General features: G+C 33.6%; 2 protein-coding genes and 1 long non-coding RNA gene across 3 annotated transcripts; 1 reads left to right on the forward strand and 2 right to left on the reverse strand.

The window, feature by feature from the left end:
- LOC148612706 (uncharacterized) lies at positions 1–26,050 on the reverse strand. The gene is made up of 12 exons (XM_088594366.1): positions 25,943–26,050; positions 25,471–25,500; positions 17,021–17,038; positions 13,225–13,518; positions 12,384–12,710; positions 11,279–11,423; positions 7,478–7,653; positions 6,518–6,650; positions 3,571–3,827; positions 3,099–3,146; positions 1,689–1,857; positions 1–210 (listed from the first exon to the last, which is right to left on the reverse strand). Exons 1-12 carry the CDS (start codon positions 26,004–26,006, stop codon positions 30–32), a joined length of 1,842 nt encoding a protein of 613 aa, XP_088450492.1. The 5' UTR covers positions 26,007–26,050; the 3' UTR covers positions 1–29.
- LOC148612707 (uncharacterized) lies at positions 7,131–13,160 on the forward strand. Its single transcript, XR_015924474.1, has 2 exons — positions 7,131–7,200; positions 12,978–13,160. It is a non-coding gene; the product is annotated as an uncharacterized LOC148612707 (long non-coding RNA).
- LOC148612708 (uncharacterized) lies at positions 20,298–23,614 on the reverse strand. Its single transcript, XM_088590547.1, has 2 exons — positions 22,874–23,614; positions 20,298–22,022 (listed from the first exon to the last, which is right to left on the reverse strand). Exons 1-2 carry the CDS (start codon positions 22,958–22,960, stop codon positions 20,631–20,633), a joined length of 1,479 nt encoding a protein of 492 aa, XP_088446673.1. The 5' UTR covers positions 22,961–23,614; the 3' UTR covers positions 20,298–20,630.
- Positions 26,051–26,591: the final 541 nt, after the last annotated feature.

Raw genomic sequence — 26,591 nt, forward strand, 5'->3', positions numbered from 1 at the left:
TAAGGTAAATCTAACAGTCTTTATTGATGTTAATGTTTTCTATACCACGTGGTTGCATTCGGGACAGTGCCTACATTGCAACCATTGGCTGTACAACAAAAATGGCAAGCAAAATTTCCATTATAGTTCACTACACCATATCGTTTACAGTAATCTTGATCAGCTGATTCTTTTATCCATTCCTTGGCACATATGCTATCATCTACACATCTGAAATAGAATGGTTTTAATGACATATGCTATTACTTACACATGTAAAACAGAAAGTGTTAAACGACGTATTCTCCATGATTTGGTCAGTTTATCTTCTTCTTGGACGGCTAGATATTTTGTTATCACATCATGGAAAGATGGGATAAGACTAGTGATAAAAAATCGCTTTTGTAATTGGTTGTCGTGTGATTGTTACGCATTTTGGAGAAAATTTGATTAGTAGATAGCGAAGTTGTGGCGTTTCTTACATTGTTCCTCCATAACAACTGGTGGTGTCAAAGCTGGATGATCGCTTAACTTTCCACCGTGGCAGGTGCCGAATACCAGTGGTCAGATATTCAAGAGAAATCGTAGAGAAAAAGGTTTTATAACCCATGAAATAAAATTGCAAGATATTAAATCGCGTAATTCCATTTCAACATCATGACCAACTCGCCGAGGCTCGTTTGTAATGACGTTGAAATTAAATAAGGTAAGTTGATATTTTGCGATATTTAACTTTCACTCATTTTAAAACTTTTAATGCCATCATCTACATCTATAAAAAAGAATTAGTTTTATTTGGTATCATTTACTTATCTAAAACAGAGTAAATAGACCGTTGAAGTATGTTTCCATTAAAATGGGATTTTGGTTTGGTAAAGGAATGATTAATAATAAGAAAACAAAACGATGAATTTTGTGAATAAACATAAATGGATGATCTGCAAAATTTCTTGTTCATAACGTTCATGTCTATTTCCATCGTTTAATTAATGAATTTATTCAGGCGTTGTTTTTATATATGAGGCAAATAGGGAAAAAGCAGTTTCTTAAGATTGCTTACGTCCCTCTTTTCATATGGTTGCGTGCCAATTCCATGATGAGACAAACCAAAATCATCACCACGAGTTTTTTTCGTAAAAAAATCTCTAATTGAGCATTTTCTTAAATCTTCAATTTTAATTTCAGATGGATCAAAATTTGAGCTAAGGAATGATTCGAGGAAAATCTAGTTTCCTCTTTCGTCTACTCTGGACTTGACTTTTTATTAGCAACTCGGCGGGTGTTTCTAGAAGGACGCTTACCTTAACCCTGCACCTGGTCCATGCCCAAATTTTTAGTGGAGTCCGAGTTGCTCATTTACTTTTGTTACTTTTTATGTATCATTTTGGATATTTTGTGTTCTGCTTTTTCTGCTAGAATCTTGGCTCCCTTGATTACTCTGTGAAACTCGCTTCGGGATATATGAAATACAAGGTAACTAATACAATACAACCTAAGCAACATTTTTGTTAGTTGTTACTAATCATAAACTTGCCATTCATGTTCATATGGGAACGAAGAAGCATATCATAGATATCTATATTGCCTCTTTAATCACTTGTAAAACCTTTCTTAAGGTCTACTTTAAAAATATGCGAAACTTTAAAAGACGTTTTAATCGCATCAAAAATTTTATGGGAACTCTTCATAGGTTTTGGAAGTATACTCACCTTTTGAATATATCTATATTTCCTCTAGAATCATGAAGAATGTCTGTCATGCAGTAGGAATATTGTCCTGGACAGTCTGTAAGTGTCGCTGTTGAAGGGGAGTGTGTCTCCCTGTAGCTACACGGTATTCCAAAGGCTGGATCGCCACATAGTTGACATTTAATTTTGGCTGTTAATGAAAGCATTAAAAGACAAAATACTTATTTCTAAGGTTTGCATTGAAACAACCATTTTTTTACTACTTGTCTACTTTTGAGAAATAATGTTAATTGCAAAACATTTTAAGCAAATGCCCATTATGGGTAAGGTAAATTTAACATTGTTTATAAACAGATACGTAAGTAGATTTATAAATTAAAAAGAAAAGATTTAGAAAAGCTACAAATAAATATACAGATAAAATTGATGGAAAAAATATCAGTAAATTGTAAAACTATAAAATTTAAACTATACCGTTTTTGGCGGGTGTAAAATTTTGGCGATTTTAATTCTGACTGATTATAAGTGAAGCACTGAGTCCTGACACCAAAAGTAAATATTTCGCGAAGTTCATATTAGGGTTAGAAGACAAATAGCTTATATGTCAGAATTCCGCTACGTGGTATTGCTTAATTTTTCAAATAATAAGAAAATGTCTGAGAAAGGAAGTAAAATGTGACAAATAAGAAAACATATTAAATGATTTTGTTATAGTTTTTATTTTGTTTGAATCCATTAAAAATTCTTGAGCAACTATGGGGACTCTAAAAAGCACAATTTCGCTCTCCACACCACTGCACCTGGTCCATTATACTTGATTTTCTAGCCTTCCTGTTGCTAATTGCTCGTACGTTAAGTGTTATACATATATGTTTGTGTTTTTATTTAGTCACTACATATGGTTAATTTTTTTTATTGTTCTGCATTTTATTATGGTTTGTTATGTTTTGTTTTTGTTTTTATGAGTTCAAGGCGCTGCCTGGTGAATAATCACAAAATGGAAATTAACACTTGACTTCAGTTCATGCGCAAAAATAAAAATAGAATATGAACAATCAATTCAAAGTAGCATGACTTGTTAGAATGACTCTTACAGAAACTGATACATGCAGGTCAAACTCCCACATACTTCAATTTCATTTCTCATTCAATAGCAGTTACAAATCTCTAATCAAGTCCAAGTTTAAACTCGGGTGCTGTAAATATTAGATAAAAATTGTATAAGATATCTCGTTTTTTTATTTTGATTTAAGAGGTAAATGTATAGTTTCTCCAAAAATACAGATCTTTATAAAGAAAGGATAGGTGTCACCTAAACATAGAGCGTATATGGACTGAATAATCATCGCCTGTTTGATGGGTTTTCTGCACATTGTATCATCTCTAACATTGACAGTGTCTGAACTTGATAAAAATTAGCGCGTTACTTACACGGAGGAGGGGTTGTTGTGACTTGAGTAGTAGTCGTAGGCGTTGTAGCTATCAAATAAACGAATAAAGAAACAAAATCAACGCCATGTCTTTTGTTTATTGTTTAGGCCTATATCCACAGTTGTAAAGAAAATACTTTTTACAAGGGCAATGCTATCTTATTGAAAATTTTCTATCCTCTGGGTTAATTATTATTCATCAGCTGTTATGTTTTTGTTTTTTTAAACCCATAGTGTAGCATTTGAAAAAGCTGTTAAACTCCAGAGTAATAGTAATAAACAAATGTATTTAAGTTGATAAAGTTATTTTCTTGCAGTAATTGACAGAAAACTCGAAGAACATTAAGAATGATCAAGAAAACTATATTACACAGGCGCTTGTTTTGTTTTGAAGATGTTGTATCTACCAAGAAAACATAATTTTCTTACTTAATGTCGTAGCATAGATCGATTCTACAACTGAAAACTCTTACTTGTGGTTGGCTGTGTTGTTGTCGACGTTGTGGTCGTTGCAATCGTCGTCGTCGTTGTAGGTTGTATAAACAAATTGATTTGATCGGGCTTAGGCTTGAGATTACAAGGTACTGTACCATTAGATTCACAGCAGTAATGACATAGAAACTGGCCTCCAGTCAGTGAAGCGTCAACGCCAGTCATGTTACCCGTCAGACAGGCATCGTCATTTCTTGATTGCAGCCACTGTCCGCGGCATAGATCCTTGGACGCACATCTGGGGGAAAGTTAAGATTACCAATATAGAACAGACAACATTATAAGTTAATGAAACATTTTGGTAATGAGTACTCATCATTAAAGTATGCTTGTAAACAATATTATAAGAATACTTTCTCGTTTATACTAACTTCCGTGTCCTGTCAATGAACTAAAGCGAGACAAAAATTTATGTACGTGAGCATAATATGTATTCACCTGAACTTTGCATACTTGTGTAAAAGTAAATTTGCTAAACGTTCATATGTCCTTTTCAAATCTGCACAACAACTAATAAAATCTTAGGTACTAGTATTGTGTTGTTTTGTTTTTGGCAATATACAATAAGATGGGACCCTCACTGTTTTTATATCATCTCTTATCATGTTACTATTTACTATTCATATGCTTGTTACTATTATAAATCCGTAATCGCATAGTGTATTGTAGCCCTAAATATACATGAATATTATTCAACTGTTCACTAAAATAAACAGAACCCCCCCCCAAAAAAAAAAAAACAAAAAAAACAAAACAAAACAAAACAAAAAACAAAAACAAAACAAACAAAACAAACGAACAGACAACACCGTCATCTAATTCGAGAACTGTGTGTAATTTTCCTTCATTAAAAACCTAAAAAGATTGGAAATTCTACGTTTCACAGCTTATACAATGCACTGTAGCTACAATTGTACAAAAAGTTTTTATTATGTAGAGCGTGTCCTCAGGAAAAGTTCTGGGATTTTGATTCCTATCCGTTTGGTAAAAAATTTGGTTAGTATATATTGTGAAATTATTAGGCAGAGAATAGTTAATAATAGCCTAAACCCTCTTTCACAAAAATTCTGGATCGGACTCTAAGTCTCTACAATTATTTGACTTTGTTCTTTATACTTTCTGCTAATGATTTAAAGTTGTTCGCTTGAATAAAAACCGCGTTTTCTAACAAATACATCAACTGCAACATATATGTATCCTCAGCTTTCCTATAGGGGGGCACATGATCAATATTACCTGAAAGAATAATCAAGGGAACCAAGGTTATAGCGGTAATCAAAAGAATGTAATCCAGGGACAAAGACCCGACATGGAAAACAGACATACACAACAAAGAACATAAAGTAACTAAAATTATACATACAAAGTAACAAAAGCAAATGAGCAACTCGGACTCCACTAAAAACTGTTTCTTTTGTTTGTTTGTTGGGGTTTAACGTCCGAGCAGCAATATTTCAGCTATATTCAGACGATGAACATGAAATTGAAGATAAAATGAACATGAAATGATGATGAAATGAATAAGGGATGGGACACCAGGACAATGGAGTCGACAAATTTTGATTGCCACTGGAAATAGGGAGAGGTGGGTAGGGTCGGGTAATTTAGCCTCCTGTGGCGGAGCCCTATGGTTCCTACTCCGGGAGAATACCACAGTAGGGTTCTTTAACGTGCGAGAAACGTGGCATCTTTCCCAACACGGTGCACCACTATGGTTTGCGGTCAGGTTTTCCGTATTATAGCCTGACAACCCCAGCATGTAACACGCCAGGGGTACCCCATTCCACCACCTGGGACACACATCCCAGTTGCCCCCGGCTAGGGTTCTGAGCACTATTTAGTCGCCTTTTACGACAAGCTTAGCGCTGCTGCAGGCCTATTCTTTTAACACCCGGACTTGCACGGGGAACTAAAAACTGGGAGCATGGACAAGGTGCACCGGTAGGGTAAGCGTCCTCTGCTTTTCTAGAAACACCCGCCGATTTGCTCATAAAAAGTCAAGTCCGGGTCAGACAAACGAGGAAAGGAAAACTATGACCCGTTGAATAAATATAAATCAGTTTTCATGGTGCAGATGGATATACCATAACGATCCACAAGTTCATGATGACAACCATAAAACTTCTGTAGTGATGACTTCAATCTTGTAGCAACATAACCCTGTTCCAGAAGCCTATTTGTTAGAGTTCTAGTGCGATACAAAAAGTCTGCGTAGTTTCGGCAAGCAGTGGCACAACGTATGAGTTGTGAAATGAACACTCCATACGCAGGTGCTGAAGGGATGTTGCCACAGATGAAAGGAAAGTTGACAACCCCGAATGAAAAGTCGTTTGTCGTAGTTTGGTCAATAGTTTTCCTATACCATCGATTTCAAATCTTTCGTCGTCACAGTGACTCCGCCGACGTGACAAATTATTTTCTTTTTCTTTTTTGTTGCCAAGCTAAACATTCTAGATGTGCGAATTTGGCGGATGTTATTCACTCAAGTTCACCTGGAACATGTGCTATTCGTTTATGTGATTACTATTAAATTGCATGTGTTTCTTGATGTAAAATTGCCTTCTTATAAATTATGAACTTAGTTCTGCCTTACACAATTGATAATATGACACCTCTCAACTCTCATTTGTCTTACACTAGTGATAATATCCACTGAAGAGAATATGACGTGATAAACATTTATAACTCTCATATCTACATGTGGATTTTTACTATAGCCTATTTTTGTCTTGATACCAGATTATATAAATACAGTTTAATATGAGACAGGTGTAACTTGTAAGAGGACGAAGTTGAATATATTGATATTGATAAAATAATAATGCTTTTTACAGTTTTTCCATTAATATTGATTATCAGTATATGGACTTCGTCCTCTATTATTATAAAAAAAATACATTTATAATTATATATGCATTGAAATCTTACTGTTTTGTTACACTTAAGATGATATTTGATTGAGTATCATATGTAACGGAGTTCAAACAGAACATGCCCTCTTTGTCTGTACAGTCCCGCTCATTTTCTGCGTTTATCGAATCAGTAATTCGACATCTGTGTACTGGAATGAAGAAATGAGTATGGTGAACTCAAATTACAATTATTTCTTATATTTTTAATCATATTTTAAAGTCTAATGAATTGTAAGGGCAATAGCCAACACTAAACACTATTATATGATAGAATAAGGCGTTGGGTGAATCATGGGAAAATACACTTTCCTTTTTTGACTTAAAATGCTATCTAAAATGCAGAAATGGTTTCATTCCTTGTTTAAGTGTCAGTAACTGCATTGCAATTTCATCATAAAAAAGGTTACTTTTTTCCCCTTTCTGCAACTTTGAAATTGCTATTCTGCATTCTCTGACACGTCAAAGATGGACGAACTGATAATTTGTCTAGAATAGACCATGAACTATGTGCCCACATTGTCAAATTATTCTTTTTGTTTGTTTGTTTGTTATTGTTTTTTTTTATTAGTTTTGTTTTTTTTTGTTTGTTTTTTTTCTGGGCATGATTCATTATTTTTTCATTTTTCCAGAATCCAGCAATTAACATCCCAGTTAATACGTTTTTTTCAACAGATGACAATCTTTTTAATTCATGAATAGGTAAGTATGAATAGGTACAATAATTTGTCTCTGGTTACAGCTTTGCTTTTGATGCAGACATTCGAAAAATTCTCGGGTATATATTTCAATAAATGTCCACTGGAGCCTCAATGTTTGAAGTTATATGATTTTACGTTATCAGAATGAGCTTTAAAAAATAACAAGCGATGTTAAATTGTATTTGATCATTGAAAATGATGCTTTTTACGATTTTTTTATTATGATATTATTTAAATCTTCGTAATTTCAATAATATAATACAACATAAATTGATTACCTGTTGGAGTCTTCACATTAAAGTTGAGAAGACTGTTTGGTTTAGTTTTATCACCGTTACAAGGCACAGTGCTGTTGCCATCGCAACAATAAGTACATAGACCTTTATTGATACAATCACTTCCATTACCAGTACGGATCCAATAATCCCAATAGCATTCTACTCTGCTGGCACATCTGTCAAATAATCCCGGAAATTTACTATTCCACAGGTAGAAATATTGGTTTTCGGATTATTTCATGAATTATACAATTATTGATAAATCTACTGAATCAATTAAGTAAGGCACAAAAACCTAAAACAAAAACAAAAATGAAATACGAAAAAAAGTAAATAAAAAAGAAATTAATTAAATAAAAAGTAAATCAAAATACATCAAATTAAACACATAAATAGATAGATAAATAAATAAATGAAAAAAAACTTTCATTATTATCTGATAAATTCAGCGCTTCTAAGCTCGATATGAATACCTTAGGAACCTTTTTTTAGAAATGATATCTGACTCTGAATAATTTAACAGCTTGTTTCGTCTTAATTCGACATTATGCAAGTCGGTGTTATTTACAGTTCCTGTTTTTTTATCAAGTGTAAGTACACCTTCAGTTTACAAAGATTAATCAAGTGAACCAAGACTCTAGCGGAAATCAAAAGAATGTAATCCATGGACAAAGACCCGACATAGAAAACAAACACACACAACAAAGAACATAAAATCACCAAGTAATATATACAAAGTAACAAAAGTAAATGAGCAACTCGGACTCCACTAAAACATATGCAAAAGCGTAATAATGAAGCAAATCTCACTACTGTCTTTCACAAATTGAATTTTGAAAAAGATCCCAATTCCTCTTAATGTCACTTTCAAATAACACGTTTACATGTTTAGATGTTTTATTTGATTGTATATTGTATGAAGGATTAAATAAGCGTCACCAAACAATTACCTTAAGAGAGATGTTCTGGAATGGATCCTTCGTTTCAGACATATCGTAAGAAACATTTTAAAACCTTTTTTCACTAAGCTGCGCGATCATACGATAAGATACCAACAAGAGTTATTCGATGAAACGCAATTTTTCTGGGGTTTCTCTTTGAAATTAAATAAATACTTTGTTAATGAAGTGACTTCCTAAAATTAATTTCCCACAGTTAATATAATAATCCACTTAAAATTGCTTTGATGCACAGAACGTGACTTAGGACTTGCATTGGAACCCCCTTGGTGAGATAATCTTATGACAATAACCTAAGCCATTAAAGGCTTCTAGAAAAAAAATATCGTCAGATAACATGGTCCTTGAATTTTGTAACCAGTAAGGTATTTTATTTGCTTTCGTTTTGTATTTTTTTCTTGTGAAAATATATAAAAACTAAAGAAAAAAATCATTGAAAACTAATACTACTATATCATTTAACATTTTTGGTCAACTTTTAGAGTAGATACACAAATAAAAAAATATATACTTTCAAAAATTCATGAAATGAAGATGACTGATAGGTAAGTAAAATAACATATTTTAGAAAAAAAATAAAAAATATAAGAACTTGAAAAGTGGAAAACTGTCAATGTAACCTTACCAAAAACAAAACAAAACAAAAACAAAAAACAAAAACAAAAAACAACAAAAAAACAAAAACAAAAAACAAAAACAACAAAAAACAACAAAAAAACCCGAAAAACACTCATTTACACACAAAAAAGCATTGACTGTGGCACATACTCAATGAAGCGTTAGCGAGCTTAATGTCCAAAACGTGTGACCGGTCAACGCTTGAAGACGCCAATGAAACAAAAAACAAATAATAATAATAATAATAAAAAAATAACAACACACAATTCTTAATTTAAAAAAAATTCCAATCACATAAACAATAAAACATTGAATTCATTTAATTTCATGTCATATATTCATCTTGTTTTATTTCTGTTTGATTTACATATGCAACACAATAGTAGTCCACTTAATTGAGGGCGTGGTCTATATAGAGAGCATGTTTCATCGGCTTGTGAAATAACGCTTGTAAAGGCGATTATCCAATGAGATTAGCGTATTTTTCGTTAGCCTCTTTCGACTTTTTATGAGCAGCTCGGTGGGTGTTTCTGGAAAATAGAGACCCTTACCCTACCGGTGCACCTGGTCCATGCTCCCAGTTTTGAATAGAGTCATAGAGTCCGAGTTGATCATTTACTTTGTCATTTTCTATTATTTTAGTTACTTTATGTTCTTTTATTGTGTTTGACTGCTTTCCATGTCATATATAGTCTTTGTCCCTGGATTACATTCTTTTGATTTCCGTTAGAATCTTGGTTCCCTTGATCACTCTTTAATGATATGCACAGTTAATGTAATTATGAAGAAGTGAAATGTAAAAGCATGGATCGTCAGCTTGACCGTTAGAAAAATGTCAAAACAACAACATGTGATATAACCACCAAATTTCATTTTGCTACATGGCTTCATATGCTATATACATGGCTGCTTTAACGTATCTAATCAGTAGACTTCGACTTTAAAAAAAAGGTAGAAAAAGGAACAGATCTGGTGAAACGCAACAATTGTGCCATCATAAAACCCTTAAAAATAGTAAATAGTTATAGAGATCATCGAACGGTCTTCAATAAGTTTTAACACACCTTCAAGTAAGCTCTGAAAGGTCTCGGCAACAAAAGTAATAAAACCCACAGTAAAAGAACAATGACACTTCTACAAAATAAAATAAAAAGTCAAATAAGGACACATACTACATTAATGACCCACACTGATATAAGGGTGATCCATTCATTTCTAACCAAGTATCAGGGCTTTTTGTGATAGACGCATTCACCAATATCACCAACCAGTATTTGTTCTGTCATTCCCGATATGCACTCTAATTACACATCAAACTTATCTGATTTTAAACATGCATGTTTTTGTTTAATTTTTTTTTTGTTTAATTTTATTTACATCTATCATAGTCTTTGCAAAAGAAGAGGTAAAACAACAAACAAAACAAATGATTGAAATGTGTTTAATTGTGTTTATTTCACTTTGACAGTGTGAGTTGCCTGTCTTAAACACAAATTATGAAGAAGATAATATAGTATTTGTATTAAATAGATATTTGCAAGCATCAAATCAAGACTGACGACAAAGTCCTAAAATACGATTCTCTTATTTCCATTCTTATGCAAGTGTTAAGTTTATTACAAATGAAGACGTAAATAACGGAATAGACATCCAGAAATTTTATATAAATCACATACCTCTTAAAGAGTAATAGAGCAGTTTGTCACTCGAGGCGTAGTCAAGAGTGACAATGAATTTTTAAGGGGTAACAAATTCTCTTAGTATTATTTTATTTGCTCTATTAAACTAAATGTTCCTTTTTCTTTTTTTTTCACAATAAATCCTATCAATCAGTTTTGCGAGGTAATAGGTAAAAATTACCACTCACCGAGACATGTGGAAGAGCAGAATATCACTCTCGTATTAAGCGAATTGAAATGCAGCAAACTGACCCAAAATATAATAAATGACGTTATCCAATGAAATAAGACATTGCAATAATTGTTGCACTTGAACTATAATTCAAAAGTTTGTTATGTAAAAAATTAATGAATGATAAGCTTTAATTTAAATGAATATTAATTAATCATATTCCTGTTTTTATCTAACCTTATCCTTCATATTCCTATTAAAGAAATATTTGGTGACAGCAATACAATCAACACATCACATATGGAAAACTGAGAACAAACAACCTTACAAATACAATCTAATAAAAAAAAAATGGTGAAATTGAAGCCTTTACCTGTGATAAGTTTTACTCCAGTTACCACCCGAGAAAATGACGTCATTTAAACAATATGGCCGGTCACCATAACAGATCACGTAGTCACTCGAGTTACACGGGTTCAGCGCATCTTCCACACAGTTCAGACACCTGTTTCCACTTACTGAAAAATTCAATCGTTAATGGTTTGGAAACATTGATAATGTTTGTGTTATAGACATTGAAGTCTTGTTCTGGTCTACCAAAATTTTAAGCAGTCGTTAAGACAAAGTGTCGCAAAACTTGAACAATTACTTCTGCCTGAGAAAACTCTTAACTGGTTGTGACCTGATCAATTTCATAGCCTCTGATTGGAGTTACCATTGAAGTTAAGAATATCCTCAGATTTCAGCAATTTTAAATTTTCCTGGTGCCAGGTCCAGTCTTTTAATGTTAAGTTTACAATACTGTTTATGGCACTATATATTATCTAATGGACATTTTCATTACATTGTTACAGCCTTGGTAAACTTTTTATTTGTATACTTTTAACTTGAGTTGATAGGATAAAAACATGCTGAAGGACAAATACTAACAATACAAAGATATAAACAAGTTGACATAACTGCACAACAAAGATAACATAATTCTTTCTAATTTTTGTAAATCGCTGTTTTTGAACATGAACACCAAACTGTGTGCAATGAGATTGGGAAAACAAATTTGATTTTTTCATTGTGAAAAATAGTCTTAAAATTTGAAAAATAAACAAGAAATGGTAAAAAAAAATACCATTGGAAAGTCACAAGTGCTGCCACTAGAAAACTTTTGCCCTTTTGGGAAAAGCAAATTTTCCATTAAAAAAATAACTTCCAATTGGAGATTTTTTTGCCTGTGTTACACAAATTTTCCCAAGGGAGTTTTATCATTTCCCCAACTGGAAGTGTCCTTTCCGATTTGAAGATATATATAATATTGATTATTATTTGTTTACTTGTCAGCGCATTAATTCTCGTATTTTTTTTACCTTTGTTTTTTATTTATATTTGGTTTCAACAAATCAACTCATTATCTTAGTTATTAGATAACACGTTGCTTGTAATATACAAGGCAGAGATTCAAGCATTCAAACATTCATTCTTACAAGGTGGTGTTGTGATTAGCGTAGACATCTGGGTCGTCGGTATCAATGTCGTTTGTGTAGCTGTTGTAGTTTTCGTTGGTATTGTAGTAGTTGTTGGTATTGTTGTAGGTGTTGTGGTTGGTGTCGTTGTTGGTGTTGTGGTCTGTGTCGTTGTAGGTGTTGTGGTTGGTGTTGTTGTAGGTGTTGTGGTTGGTGTCGTTGTTGGTGTTGTGGTCGGTGTCGTTGTAGGTGTTGTGGTTGGAGTCGTTGTAGAAGTCGTAGTTGCAGGCGTCGTCGACGGTAAGGTTGTAGGTGATGGTGTTGTAGTAACTAATGGCAAAGATGACCCTACACGCCAATTAATGGTATTCCATTTGAACTGTTACTTTGTACGGATTACGTATTTAATTGCATTTTCAAACAAGAAGTGACAAGTTTTTATCAAAATTGAACATGTGTAATACACGGAGAATTTTCCCCAATACTTAAGAAATATATGAGTAAAAAGTGTCTGATACAATGTAAAACTCTTTAATAAGAATTTTTAAAAGCTACTCACGGTTAAATAAAACTTTAAACGGTTCTAGATTTTCAAATTCCATTTTTTTCTTTTAGGATACGATTTCAATGATCGAAACGAAGATTTAATGGAAGATGCTTCAATACATCGGTAAAGAATTGTTCCAATCATGAAGTTGTCGACCAATAATATTTATTTCCAACATGGTTTCCCTTGAATGGTGCACGCCTTTCATACTACAAGTTTGTTTTAGAAGTCTGAGTAGCTCATAAAACAAAGGGAAAAAAAGGGAAAAACAGCAAACACACAGATAACGTGTTACAGAGTGGCAAGTTTACTTACCAGGTTTCATAAACTTTGGAATCGTTACTTCAATAATATAATTATTCTTGTTGCAATGAATGGGATGACAGTTAAGGTCCTGGCAACAGTCATAACAAATGGTTCCAGGCGGAGGTGGATCTTTCTGACAGTTTAGATTCCTAAGGCTACTTGAGTCAGCATTAGCTTTGCATGTTGTCTCATCAGAGGTCCCGCGTTCAAATGTTGGCAAACCAGAAGATGTATACGTTTTTTTAAGGTAGCAGTATTTCGCATGGTAATCATAAGTTCCATCATTTTGTATGCAAACCGATACTATGAAATAAATGTACTAAAGTCTGTAAATAGCATGAATCGCTCACCTGGCTGAATAAGTCACATTATATTTTTGTTTAAGCAACCAAGTTTTTTTCTTAAATAAAAATTACTAACGCTCATACCTAAGGAACACTCATATCAACTCTCACTGAATTCTGTCAGATAGTTTCAGAGAAGATTTGTGAAAGGGATTACATACAAAAAAATAAATCCAATAGGCTCAATCGATTTTCACAAAAGACTGACCTCATGCTGAACGCTTTCATTCCGTGTCATAATTTGGCTAAACCAAACGGTTTTTGCTGTCTGACCCCTATGTTCAATTGCTAGAAACAACTTGTTTTTCGACGGATCCAAAATTCCCATATCAGTTCAAAGCAGAATACCCCCAAGGAACAGTCATACCAAGTTTGGTTCTAATTGAGTAAACAGTGTCAGAGGAAATTTCTAAAGTAACAATATCAAACATAGCAAAAAAAAAAAACGTCCAAAAAGGGCAATAACCTCCGACATGACTGAACAGAATTACACAAATATTTGTCCACAAATATATCTCAAGTTGAACACGTTGTGAAAAACAACTGATTCCTATGTTCTATTTGTAGTAACGGCAGCCATGTTTTTCGACAGATAAAAAATCCCCATATTAGATTTAGACAGAATACACTAAGAAATATTCAAACCACGTTTGTTCCTAATTGATCCAGTTGTGTCAGAGGAGAAGAATTTGAAAAATTGTTTACTACCACAACGGACGCCAGATGGTGGCAATAGCTAACACGGTCCTTCGGTTGAGCTAAAAATATAGTATTTTCTAATCATTACCAGGCTGAACATGATAGTTAGTTGCAATGCAACAAAAACTCTGTGCCACAAGCTGGATATTGCTCTTTCCACAGACAACATATATCGGATATAGTTAGTTACCGGATCTGTCTCTATTCCCTTTTTAGCAATTTTTAAAAAATTTTATTTTCATAAATTATATCGTTTTATAACAAATTAATAAATTAATACTACATTCTGAATCTGCATTTTAATAGAAAATCAATGATTTCATATGAGCATTTCAGATCTGGATAGAAATGTCGATTACTTATAAAGCCGTGCAGGTCCGGGTGTTAAAAGAATAGGCCTGTAGCAGCGCTAAGTTTGTCGTAAAAGGCGACAAAACAGTGCTCAGATACCTAGCCGGGGGCTAGACGCTCTGCCCACAGAGCAACTGGGATGTGTGCCCCAGGTGGTGGAATGAGGTATACATGGCGTGTTACATGCTGGGGTTGTCAGGCTATAATACGGAAAACCTGACCGCAAACCATAGTAGTGCACCGTGTTGGGAAAGATGTCACGTTCCTCGCACGTTAAAGAACCCTGCTGTGGTATTCGATAGGAGTAGGAACCTTTGCGATCCGCCACAGGAGGCTAAATTGCCCGACCTTACCCATCCCTCTCTTTTTCTAGTGGCAATCAAAATTTGTCGACCCTAATATCCTTGCGTCCTATCCCTTTTTTTCACTTCATCTTCGTTTCATGTTCATTTTATCATCCATTTCATGTTCATCGTCTGGATATAGCTGAAATATTGCTGCTCGGACGTTAAACCACAACAATCAATTTACCAATCGATTACTTGTAAAGCAAAATTATTTCCCAGTTTGAAGATTTTTAACATTTTCTTAACTTTTGTGCATGCAATATGATGAATTCAAAACAGGAGAGCAAATCAAAAATATGAATTATCTGCAATAAATTTTTGACATAATACACGTGCTTAAAAAACTGAAAAAAAGATTCAACGTTATATTCTGCAGAGCGACAAAATAATAAGTCTAGAATATTTTTTTTTACTTTCATTTGTATTGTGAGTGAATGGTCCAATTTTTCTGGAAAAACAGTGTAAATCCTTAAGCATTTAGATTTATAACTGATAATATAAATATGTATATATAACGCGTAAAAGGAATACGTTTGTTTGTTTGTTTGTTTGTTTGTTGGGGTTTAACGTCCGAGCAGCAATATTTCAGCTATATTCAGACGATGGCTACACACATTGAAAGTTAATGAAGCACAACTCTCTTTCATTTTAACGAACAAAAACGAAGATTCTGTGCAACTTTCCTATAAAATAATGATATACAATACAGAGTTGGACAGGAAATCCGAGTGATAATTCCTGGGAAATCCTATCAAATTTCAAGAGAGTGGGAAATACTGGGAAACTTTTTTCTAATTCAAAAAAAAAAAAATAAAATAAAATAAAAAAAAAAATGAATTTATAGTGTAGTCTACTGCGTTAATGTATGTAATAATAATATAAAAAACATAACTTACCATTATTTAGATATTTGGAATCATTTGCAGTGTCCTCATGAAGACGGAATAACCATTAAAACCATTTATTTTTATTTATGAGACTCATTTTAAACATATCTAAGTACATCATTTCCATATATCATTTTTCAATATGGTTTACATGAATTCTGATTTAAAAATATATTTGGGGGAATTAGTTGTTCAAACTTAATTCCCCTGATGACTTTATGACTTTTCGTTTAAGAAGTTTACATCCAAGCCCATTAAATGACATGTTGTTTTAATACTTTAGCTAATCAATTACGACATACAAATGTTTAAGTACCATTCTGTTTAAGAATCGGGCAATGGGTGGCACATCATATTTCTCAATTTGTTTTTTTATCATCAAATATATCCAATACATCTAGAAAACAACTGAAAAAGCTATTCAAATTTATCCTGAAGCATTTGTGACTTGGATATTTTTGACTGCTTATATAAGGAAGAAGTGCGGGAAAATTTTCCCGCCATTTTTCCATAGTGCATTTCAACTAAATTTGACCTATGAATATCATAAAAGAGCAAATTTTACAAACACTTTAATGGTTATTTCTGGAGTTTATCGGGTATAAATACTTGGTTAATGCAATGAAGTCTGTTTTTTCCCTTCATGTGCCACATCTTATACACATTTTGCCTGGTTCTTAGATGGAGAAGTACTTAAGTCTTGTTTTGAATATCAACAGAAAAGCTGTCATTTGGATTAATTCTCAAAAACCAAAACATCATTAAAAAGTATCAAAAATTTAATGTAGAGAACCTTTTAAAGTGATTTTATCACATATGTTACTGATGTTTTCCGGTATGTACATATATAATGCAAGACAGATATGCCTAAATGCTGAAAAAATATTTCCCAGTATTCCCCGGGAATTCCTTGTGTTTCACGGGAAGTCCCAGTCTTTCCCGCAGAACTGAAAATATGAGCATATGCCAATCTGATACAATATAATAGTTGCTCACCTTGAAATGCATCAATAAAAGTCTTGTTCCAAACAGACAAGGATTGTTTAATGAGTAATCATGTTAAAAACTTATTCTTTTCAATGCACTTTATCCATTTCCAATCTTTTTATAAGCATATAATTGTGAATTTTACTAATGTTCAATTACTTATGATGAAAAAACATAAGCGGAAACTTACAGCGACGGGGTTCATCACCTAAAATTGAAAAACAATCTAAGTAATGAAAGGTTAGTCGCTGTAAAGCAAAACAAACAAATACTTTATTTATCCTCAGACAGCGAGATGAACAAAAGGTCAATCAGTTTTTACATACATGTCATAATTAGCAACAAAGGCAAGGTAAGGTGACATCTTAATATTTGGTGATTAATGAATGAATTTGTGTATATCCCAAATTCAGTATATCACGAGACTTCATTCATAGACTTCTGCAATTTAATTAAACGCAGACATGTACACGTATAGTCTTGTTTTATACAATACGTGTACATGTGCTCTACGAGTGCATTTTACTTGTATGATAGCTAACAAGTTCTATACTAGTTTTTATAACCTAAAATGTCTCTTTTCTTTGAAGAGTGACTTATTTATCCCAGTGGAAAAATTCTGTTAACAAATGGATGACAAGGAGTCTTGAGCAAGCTTATCTCAATTCACGAAAAAAAAAATTCGGGCGGAAAACATGTCCGAACTTAGTCCAACCCATTTCTTATATTATAGTTCAACTACAGTTTAATCATTTACCATTATTCATTCTTAGCTCTACAATTTTAGAGGGGTTTACTGGTCTTTAATTTATTTTTAAATTCAAAGAAATTTGTATGTGACACCTGGTGGATTAAAAATTACTTGATCTTCGGAAAGTATTCTGCATTCGAGGTTATTTTTAGTGTAGCAGTTCCGGTTGACTATGAAGATACCCAACCTTGAAAAATGCCAAATTAAATCCTCTTTGCAGATTTACAAGTGACCAAAGCGAGTGTTTTTGTATTTATCTTTTTAACAATACCTGTTAGAGAACAGCGTTTCTTTTCGCCTAACGATGTTTGCTGTAACTGCCACTCATGTCCATACATTTACAGTAAAAGCTGTGTAAATCAAACACTAAACAATCCGAAGACTGTCTAATCCACACACTTTTTATTTACTCGACGTCACATACAACATATTTTCGAATTGAAGCTCTACTTTTTAAACCGTCGGGACTTACCGCTAGAGTTGTCTCTCTTTTATTTAATCTGAAGATAGTTCGCATATATGGTCTCAGTATCGTATTAATTTTCCCATAGACTTCTATAGTGAAGTGCATATTTTTAGGATTTTTAAAAAAATATGTAAATTGATTCAATAAAACTTTCACTTATGTAGCATTTCTAAGGACATGTGAAAAAATAATTTCCTGCAAAGAAAATAGGGTGAGTCCACGAAGATTGGACAGAAAAGTAGTCTTGAACTATAAATAGCCATTTTCCCTACTTTCACTTTCGTTTTGCACTCACCTAACCAACCTTTTCAGTGGAACATTTTTATGATATTATGTTAGATTTTCTTTTAAAAAAGTTCTTCATCTTACAGTGTGATGTTTGCTCTATTTTTAAAGTCATTGTTCATGTCTTTTGACAAAACATTAGTTTGTAGAGAGGCAAAAAGAAAATGCACTATATTTTTATGGCATCCATGTTTTGACGTACACCCGCTCAGGGATATGCAATACGATACTGGTACCATATGCATGACGTGTTTGTACCAACGAGTCGCTTATTGAGGGGTCATTGACATAAATGGTTAATATTGAACTTATTATTTCATTTTTAGATTCACCATTCTGATTAAGAAGGACATTTGAAAATCAAAGACTGAAGTCTTCAAAGTCCTTAATCGTTAAATATTCACGGTAACTGATTTTGGCTTCCTTTCACCAACCGAAATAGTACAAATGCCATATGCTCTAAAATCGGGTGATTTCCGCTAAAATCTTGGTTCCCTTGATATTATTGCATACTTTTTCGTAACCGTTATGGCCCGAATGTTTTCAATTATCTGGAACGAGATTACACAACTGGCGATGGCTTTAAATAGATAACGGTGTCCTGATGATATATATGACCTTTATATAATCAATTGTAACGAACAATTATGTTTGAAGTGGATATTGGGTAATATTACATGAATTCAATACGAACCGATCATTTTATCTTTTAATGTAAACTTCCCGTTCTAATACAAGCGAATGACACGCATAGACATGTGTATGATATGTTTTGAAAAAAAGGTACATTGTAGCGATCTTTGGGTCGCTTGTGATATTGACCTGGGAACCAACTTTAGGAACTAAATTACATTGTAAGCAGCTGGCAAGGAATATTACTAAATATCGGGGCGTGCTAATATATACGACCTTTATAGTCTTGTAACGAGCCTCAGTGCCTGAATCGGAAACTGGGTAATGTTCAAAGCTAACCGATCATTTCATGTAAACTTCCCGTTCTCGTACAAGCAAGAAACACACGTAGAACACACGTGTATGATACTTAAGAGGTACATTTTTTCCTCGTATGAAGCTAGAACTATGACGCTATGGTGGTAAAAATGTTTCATTTTTACTTGTCATCTCAAGGCTTCCGATGTAATGAAATAAAATACTACGTAATAAAATACACAGTACAGTGCATGGGTGATACGTCAGGATGGTTTCGGGGGTTACATGTATTTTACTCCTTTGTAAGAAATGGCAAAATATGAGCGGAAATAATACCTTGAACCCCTTTCCTTTATATATATATATACAAATTTCTTGATCGGAATCGCCCCTTTTATCAGCCAGGGCCTGCATGATAATTGATAATAGACATTCCAATTGGTACTCAGCATTCCTCTTTCTTATAATCTCGCATGTATTCATTTCTAGCCAAATATCAAATGGTTTGTTATTCGTCTAAAATAATTATGCAACTTTAATATATCGCCACTGAACGATTGGTTTTTCGGGGAAATGCATAGACTGATAAGAGGTTAGAGATCAACTATTTTTAAATGGATCCTTGTTAATAAAAACCAAATGAATCAGCATATTTTGTTCGCAGTGAAAGTGTTTTAGTGGGTTTGTTCATTGGCGTTAATAACATACAACTGAATTTAATGTATTAGAAATATCTACAATGGTGACCTAACTAAGTTTAGACAGTTTTGACTGTATTTTCTTTAAGTTTTCTCATTAGCGACATTTTCTGTTATTCTTTTTATGTTTAGTCTGATTACATGATTTGAATTTGAAAGTATACTTAACATGTCGCACATGAAAGTGCAAAAAAAAACAAAAAACAAAAAAACCCCAAAAAACAGTGGAATCCATCTAAACCAGACACTTTTTAAAGAGGAGAACCTAGGGCAAGGGACATACGTCTTGAAATCAGTGATATGTTTGTATTATATTTAATTTCACCAAGGCCTTTCAAGCTTTCATTTGAAACTGAATGAAATCAGTCCAAGTTACTTTGATGCTTACATTTTGTACATCATATTGATGTAAAATGTTGAATACAAATGTTCCAACGACTTAAGGGTGGCCTAGGCCCACTGCCACACCCCCAATCCGCCTAGGATACATGTACGATTCAATAAATAAAGGTCAGTTAATACATCCAGTATCTACAAAGTTTAATCAATATTTCATTTTGTATGCTTGTTGCGAAAATAAATGACTGTAATTAGTTATTAACCGGGAAAAAAATAATAAATTCACAAATAATACATAATTGGTAAATACCATTGAGTTATAAGAACTGCATTAATCAAACTTAAGAAATTTGCGGAGAGTTTGTGGTATGTCCAACGATTTGATATTGTTTACACATTGCACTCTTTCTCTGATGAATAATCTAAGTTGAATTTGTAGTGAGCGTGGTGTCCTCACATATTCTGTCTGGTACTCCAGTAACCGATTATCAGCTATACATTCCATCACAGATTTCGTATCGATGTGTTTTGAAGCATCACAAACAAGATAGAATACCTCCCAATAAACGAGCTTGTGTAGAAACTCGAGAACTCCGAAAGGATCGTTATCACTGCTACGGAGATTTATTCTAGCACCATAACATATGAGAAGACGCATAACGTGAGTATCCGGTTTATTTTTGGACAATCGTAAATAGTCAACAATAATCGATTTCCCTGAGTCTGGCATTAGGAGATTTACATCAGCACCATTTTTCAGTAATATCTTTATAATGTCTTTTTTACTGTTCGGCTGACGATCGAAAGGGCCGTCTACAATCAGTTCTCGAGGACCATTTACCGCCAACATAAGAGAAGTACGACCATCCTCTGATAGCTCGTCAACTTGGGCATGTTGCTTTAGAAGGAGTTTGCATATCTTTTTTCTTCCTGCCAGAACTGCTTTTTGAAGAGGGCTGTATCGGCATTTATCTTGTCGAGCTAAAGAAGCATTTCTTACCATCATTCTGCTTAAAATTGCCACAGACGCATGTTTTACTGCAAAATTAATAGGCGTATTCCAGTGTGGTTTATTACATGAAAGATTCACGTCCGCGCCATACCGAAGTAGGACTTCAACAGCGTCCATTTTATTTTCCCGACAAGCTCTAGCTAATGGTGTAAGGCAACGATCAGAAAGGTGATTTGGATTTGATCCATATTTTAGCAACATTTCAATGCACTTTAAATTTGAGAGTGGTACTAAAGACAACTCGTGTCCCATGTAATAGACTTTATTTGGGTTAGCTCCCATTTCCAGGAGCAGTCTTACGCAGTCATGGTGGTTATGTTCTGCCGCCATATTTAATGGATCATATGTCAGAAATCCCAGCTGTCGGATGTTCTCTGGAATGTTACTTCCGTCACAATAGTTAACAATTGCACCATTATTTATCAGAATTTCTAGAGCTTCATAGTTGCCCGACCTTGCTGCAATCATCATAGGAGTTAATTCAGAGTTGTCGATCCTATTAAGATTTGCCCCTTCTGAAATCAATAGTTCTGCGCATTCCATGTAATTAACCTTAATTGCACAATGTAAGGGGAGATCACCATCTTCGTTAGGTTCGTTTGCGGAAGCTCCTTTGTCTAAATAATGTCTAATGATGGAAATATGGCATCTGTCTTTTATTACTTCCAAAAGCTTTGATTGTTGTAGCTGAGTTTCGTTTGGATATTGTTCCTGAAGAAGAAAAAACGCTTTTGAATTATGTCATTTGTATTTAAAGTGATTTAGAAAGGAATAAATCATGAAACTACGTGTATTGTAAAGTTTTAGAATTCCAATTTTCTGGATTTTTTTATTATCATTTATTTATTGCTGTATGAGGGGAAGTAAATAGACAGATCGGTAGAATTATGGTAAGGACAAGATAAGCGCTTTTTGTGAAAAAAAAACTAATAGGACTTTTTGTAATGTCTTTGCAGCAGGGAAATTAGCAGGGCCGGATCCATAGCGGGTACAGGGGGGTTGCTACTCTATTTTATTGTATATTTGCCATTTTCATGTATAAAATAAAAAAAAGGCATATAATGTCTTTGCATCCCTTTTTTCTGAGGAACCTCGGCTGACACCCCTCCTTTTCAAAATGTCTGCATCCGACCCTAGGTTTTATATTTTATACAGTCAAGTATATCACCCGGTAGTTACAATGGCGGGTCAAAGGATTGGAGCACATTTCTAGGCAGATATCACGATCAACAAATATTAACCTGGAATACACTTTTCTTCTAAAACCCCTCTGGATCCCCATTCCAAATTATCTGGATCCGACTCCCGGTAATAACACCGTATACGGTTTTGTTAAAGAAAACAGCTTGACTAACAAATTCAAAATATCCATAATAATAATAATAAAAAAAGAAATCTTGTAAATGTACACGTCTATTTTTCTGTTAAAAGGACTACCGAATATAATAAAAGCTAATTCAGCTTACTTTTAGTACCATTGCGTGAACTAAATTTTTCTTTAGCGTAGAACACTAATAAACGTCTAGGAAAATGTACACAAAGAAAGAAAGTTTATAGATTACCTGATTGTGCTCCATGATGACATTTAAAGGTTGGATAAACCCCAAATCAACACCCTCAGGACTAAGTTCTCCAATTCCATCCGTCATTGCCCTCTAAAATTCACAAAATCCTCTCTGTTGATTCCACTTGCTAAGTGCATAGATAAGCTCACAGCTCCAGATCGTTGTACATGTATGTCACGCAGAAAAAAAAATCTCACAAGTGCATTGCATCTCCAAGTAATGATATCTCCCCGAAAAACCACATTAAAAATGTATATTCCTGTATGTATATATACAGCATATTTATTTCATCGGTTCCTGTCACTCAACAACTTGTGTTATCGTGTATTATAATCGTCCATTTTTGCGAAGGCGCTGCCTTTGTGTAAATTCCCTGGTTATGTTTTGAAAGCCCTTATACCACGTGCATTGTTCGTATATATTAAGCTGCATGTATCTGGTCGCAAACAGGAATTAATCTTCGACCGATTCTTTGTGTTAATTGCTCTTTCAATATACATAACCATAGCAGTCCTTACATGTATTAGAAGACGTTACGTAAAGTTACGTAATATGGCGGATTATATATACGTGTATTATTACAAGATAGTAAGCCAATAATTTGCATTTACGTGCCGTATAATTACTTCATGTCATTACATGTATCTTTCAACTTTCCATTCTTTCGTCTTAGCCGCAGGCGTTATTTTTATGAAATTACTCAGTTGAACAATAAAAAGTGTCACCCATAGATACTTACGAAAAATATAGCTTGTGATAACATTTTTGTTATTGATAAACACTCATGATATTTATGATACGTTTTAAAAATATTGAGAAATATATATGTAAATTATCTTTTGTTTCCCATAAACTAATTACTATGGAGTAGAGAATAAAATGAGAGTTATATTTGGTTAATCTGGTTCATAAACTGGTTTCCTGCCAATATCATAAGCGACCCAAAGATCGCTACAACGTACCTTAAAAAAAAACGTATCATACACATGTCTATGCGTGGTTTTTGCTTGAATTTATAAGGGGAAATTAACATTAAAAGATAAAAATGATCGGTTAGCATTGAATTTATGTAATATTACCCTGTTTCCGATTCAAACACAGGCGTTCGTTACCATTGATTATATAAAGGCCGTATATTATCAGTACACCGATATCTATATATAGCCGTTCGGGTCATAACGGTTACGAAAAAGTACGCAATAATATCAAGGGAACCAAGATTTTTGCAGAAATCCCCCGATTTAAGAGCATATCGGATTCGTATCATTTCGGATGTTATGGTTAAAGTAGGCCAAATTCAGTGACAGTGAATATTTGACGATTAGCGACTTTGAAGACTTCAGTCTTTGGTTTTTTTATTTGAGCATTAATGTTGCACAACTATAAAGATGGGATTGAGGTGCACTGTTTCGTACACAAAACTGACCGGTCTAATTTTGTAAAGTTGCAAAAATAAAAGGTGTAACTGAGTGGAAATATTGAATTTAGGTAGTAGAGCATTCGTTCATAAATGGATGCAATACTTGTGAAGGTAAAAAGGTGTAAAATTCAAGCTTTAAGCTATCCGAAAAGATTCAGGTCATCACCGTATTGGGTTCTTTTCCCTGCACCAAATGGCTGTTTTTTTTTCAAAAATGGAAAATTTTGCACGAACTTTAAGAATTAAAATCATGAACAAATGAGCAGAAAAAGGTACGCTTTTTATTTGTTTGCTTATACAATAATACCATGCCCGCTTACTTTTTCCAACAGTTTTAAAGTGCCTGATATTTTAGAAAACCTGTTTTTTTATGATAAATTTTGGGAAGGCACCAAAATATGTCATGAAAACTGATTTATATTTTATTATGTTACCATGGCGTATGATTTTCATGACAAAATAAAAAATAATATCTATCTTTTTTTCATGGATCTCCATAATGTTAGGTTTTGAAAAAATATATACTTTTTACAGGAAAACAATGTCGGATTTGCTTGTCTAAGTGTCTCAATATCGCTTTATTTCCACAGATTGTCATAAAGTTATCTGCAGTGACCTATCTATATACTGGAACCTAATATGTCGAGTTGTCAAAATGAAAACAACACAAAGGTTTGGGGAAATATGGCATACTCCAGAAAGAAATAATATATACCTTCACTATATAAGCACATATCTTTTCTTTATATGTGCATGCTTTTCCAATAAATATACACACTTTTGTGCTTACAAGGCAGTTACGGCGTTCCACACATGTACAGTTGATGTTTAATGAATGAATATGATAAGTTGCCATATTCAATACAATATTTAGCAGATAACGACAGTTTGATTTTGATTATTTTCTTTGAAAAAGGGCGGGGGGGGGAGTGCGTACGCCCATTACGTCTTCACCTGGACCCAACTCTGTCCATGCCCGGGCTTCATGCTGAGTGTACATTTTATACACATGCATGTACAATGTAATATCTTGATATCCACGATGTTATTCAACAGCGCATACAACATACGTACACTGTACATGTACTTTGCACCTTACATGTAGGTATACATGTACATGTATACTACTTGGCAAACTGAACAATAACTACAATAGAAAGTCTTAACTACTTACATGCTGAAGAAACAGACGATATTCTTTCACCTGAAAAAAAAAAAAACAAAACAAAAAAAAGCTAGATACAACACGGTGTATGGAAAAGGTCAAGGCGAAGTAACCTTATGTCAAATTAGCGTCATATTCAGATTATAGATCAAAGAAAAGAAAACCGAAAAAAAGAAACAGCAACTTTATCCATTTCCATAAGTAATGAGTAATAATTAAAAAAAACATTAGGAGATATATTGATATTTGCTTGTCCTAAGTACAAACGACACTCGCCTTCTAGCGAAATACATACAGCGTGATAAACCGGAGAGTATTTTCTCTTACATAATTTCCGGTTAACACAGCAATGTACTTAAAGTTTGGCAAATAATCTCGTGAAACATATTATCTTTCAATGTACCTCGGCAAACTGCAATATCAGTCCTTCTTACTTTAACAAAGTCAATAACAAATTGAAGAAAAAACAATTTATACCCACCAAAAATTAAACAAAATACGACAATCCAGTACATTATGGCGCGAGGTGATAAAGTCTGTTTCATGATAAGACCATTACGTCAAGATTCCAAATCTGTCTTACCGGGTTTGTAACACACGTATTAATATGGAAATACCATTTTCTTACCTGACATTCAGTACTGTATATGGACATATATAGGGAAATGGTACAGAAGTCACATCTACAAGGAAAGTCACATGAATCACAGGGTATGTGAAAATGTTTTGAAAATAATGGGGTTTTCATTCTCCAACCTATTATTTACAATACATTAATGAAATAATCAACATTTTTTAACAACGGGAGATTCTATGCCCCGGAACCCCAAGGATCCACCACCGACTGGCTGGGATATTTAATTCACCCCGTTAAACGTATTTTATCGCATAATTCTTAATTGAAAAGTCATATCTAGCATTCTAATTATAGTAGACTGTGGTATCTTACTTTTATCATAAATTCAGATGAAAATAAAAATATTGCTTCCGGCTTATTCTAACTCGAAAGCCCTAGAAAGAAAAAGCAACATTTTACGTTAATATCAAATTTTGTGAAGAGTAAAATACCGGAATTGCGAGGTGTGGCTGTAGCTATATAGATATCTTCTAATGTCGTACCAGGTATCATC

Source organism: Perna viridis, chromosome 7 (genome assembly GCF_037379345.1).
Source record: "Perna viridis isolate PV_CMFRI_1.1 ecotype Kerala chromosome 7, ASM3737934v1, whole genome shotgun sequence".
Classification (NCBI taxonomy): domain Eukaryota; kingdom Metazoa; phylum Mollusca; class Bivalvia; order Mytilida; family Mytilidae; genus Perna; species Perna viridis.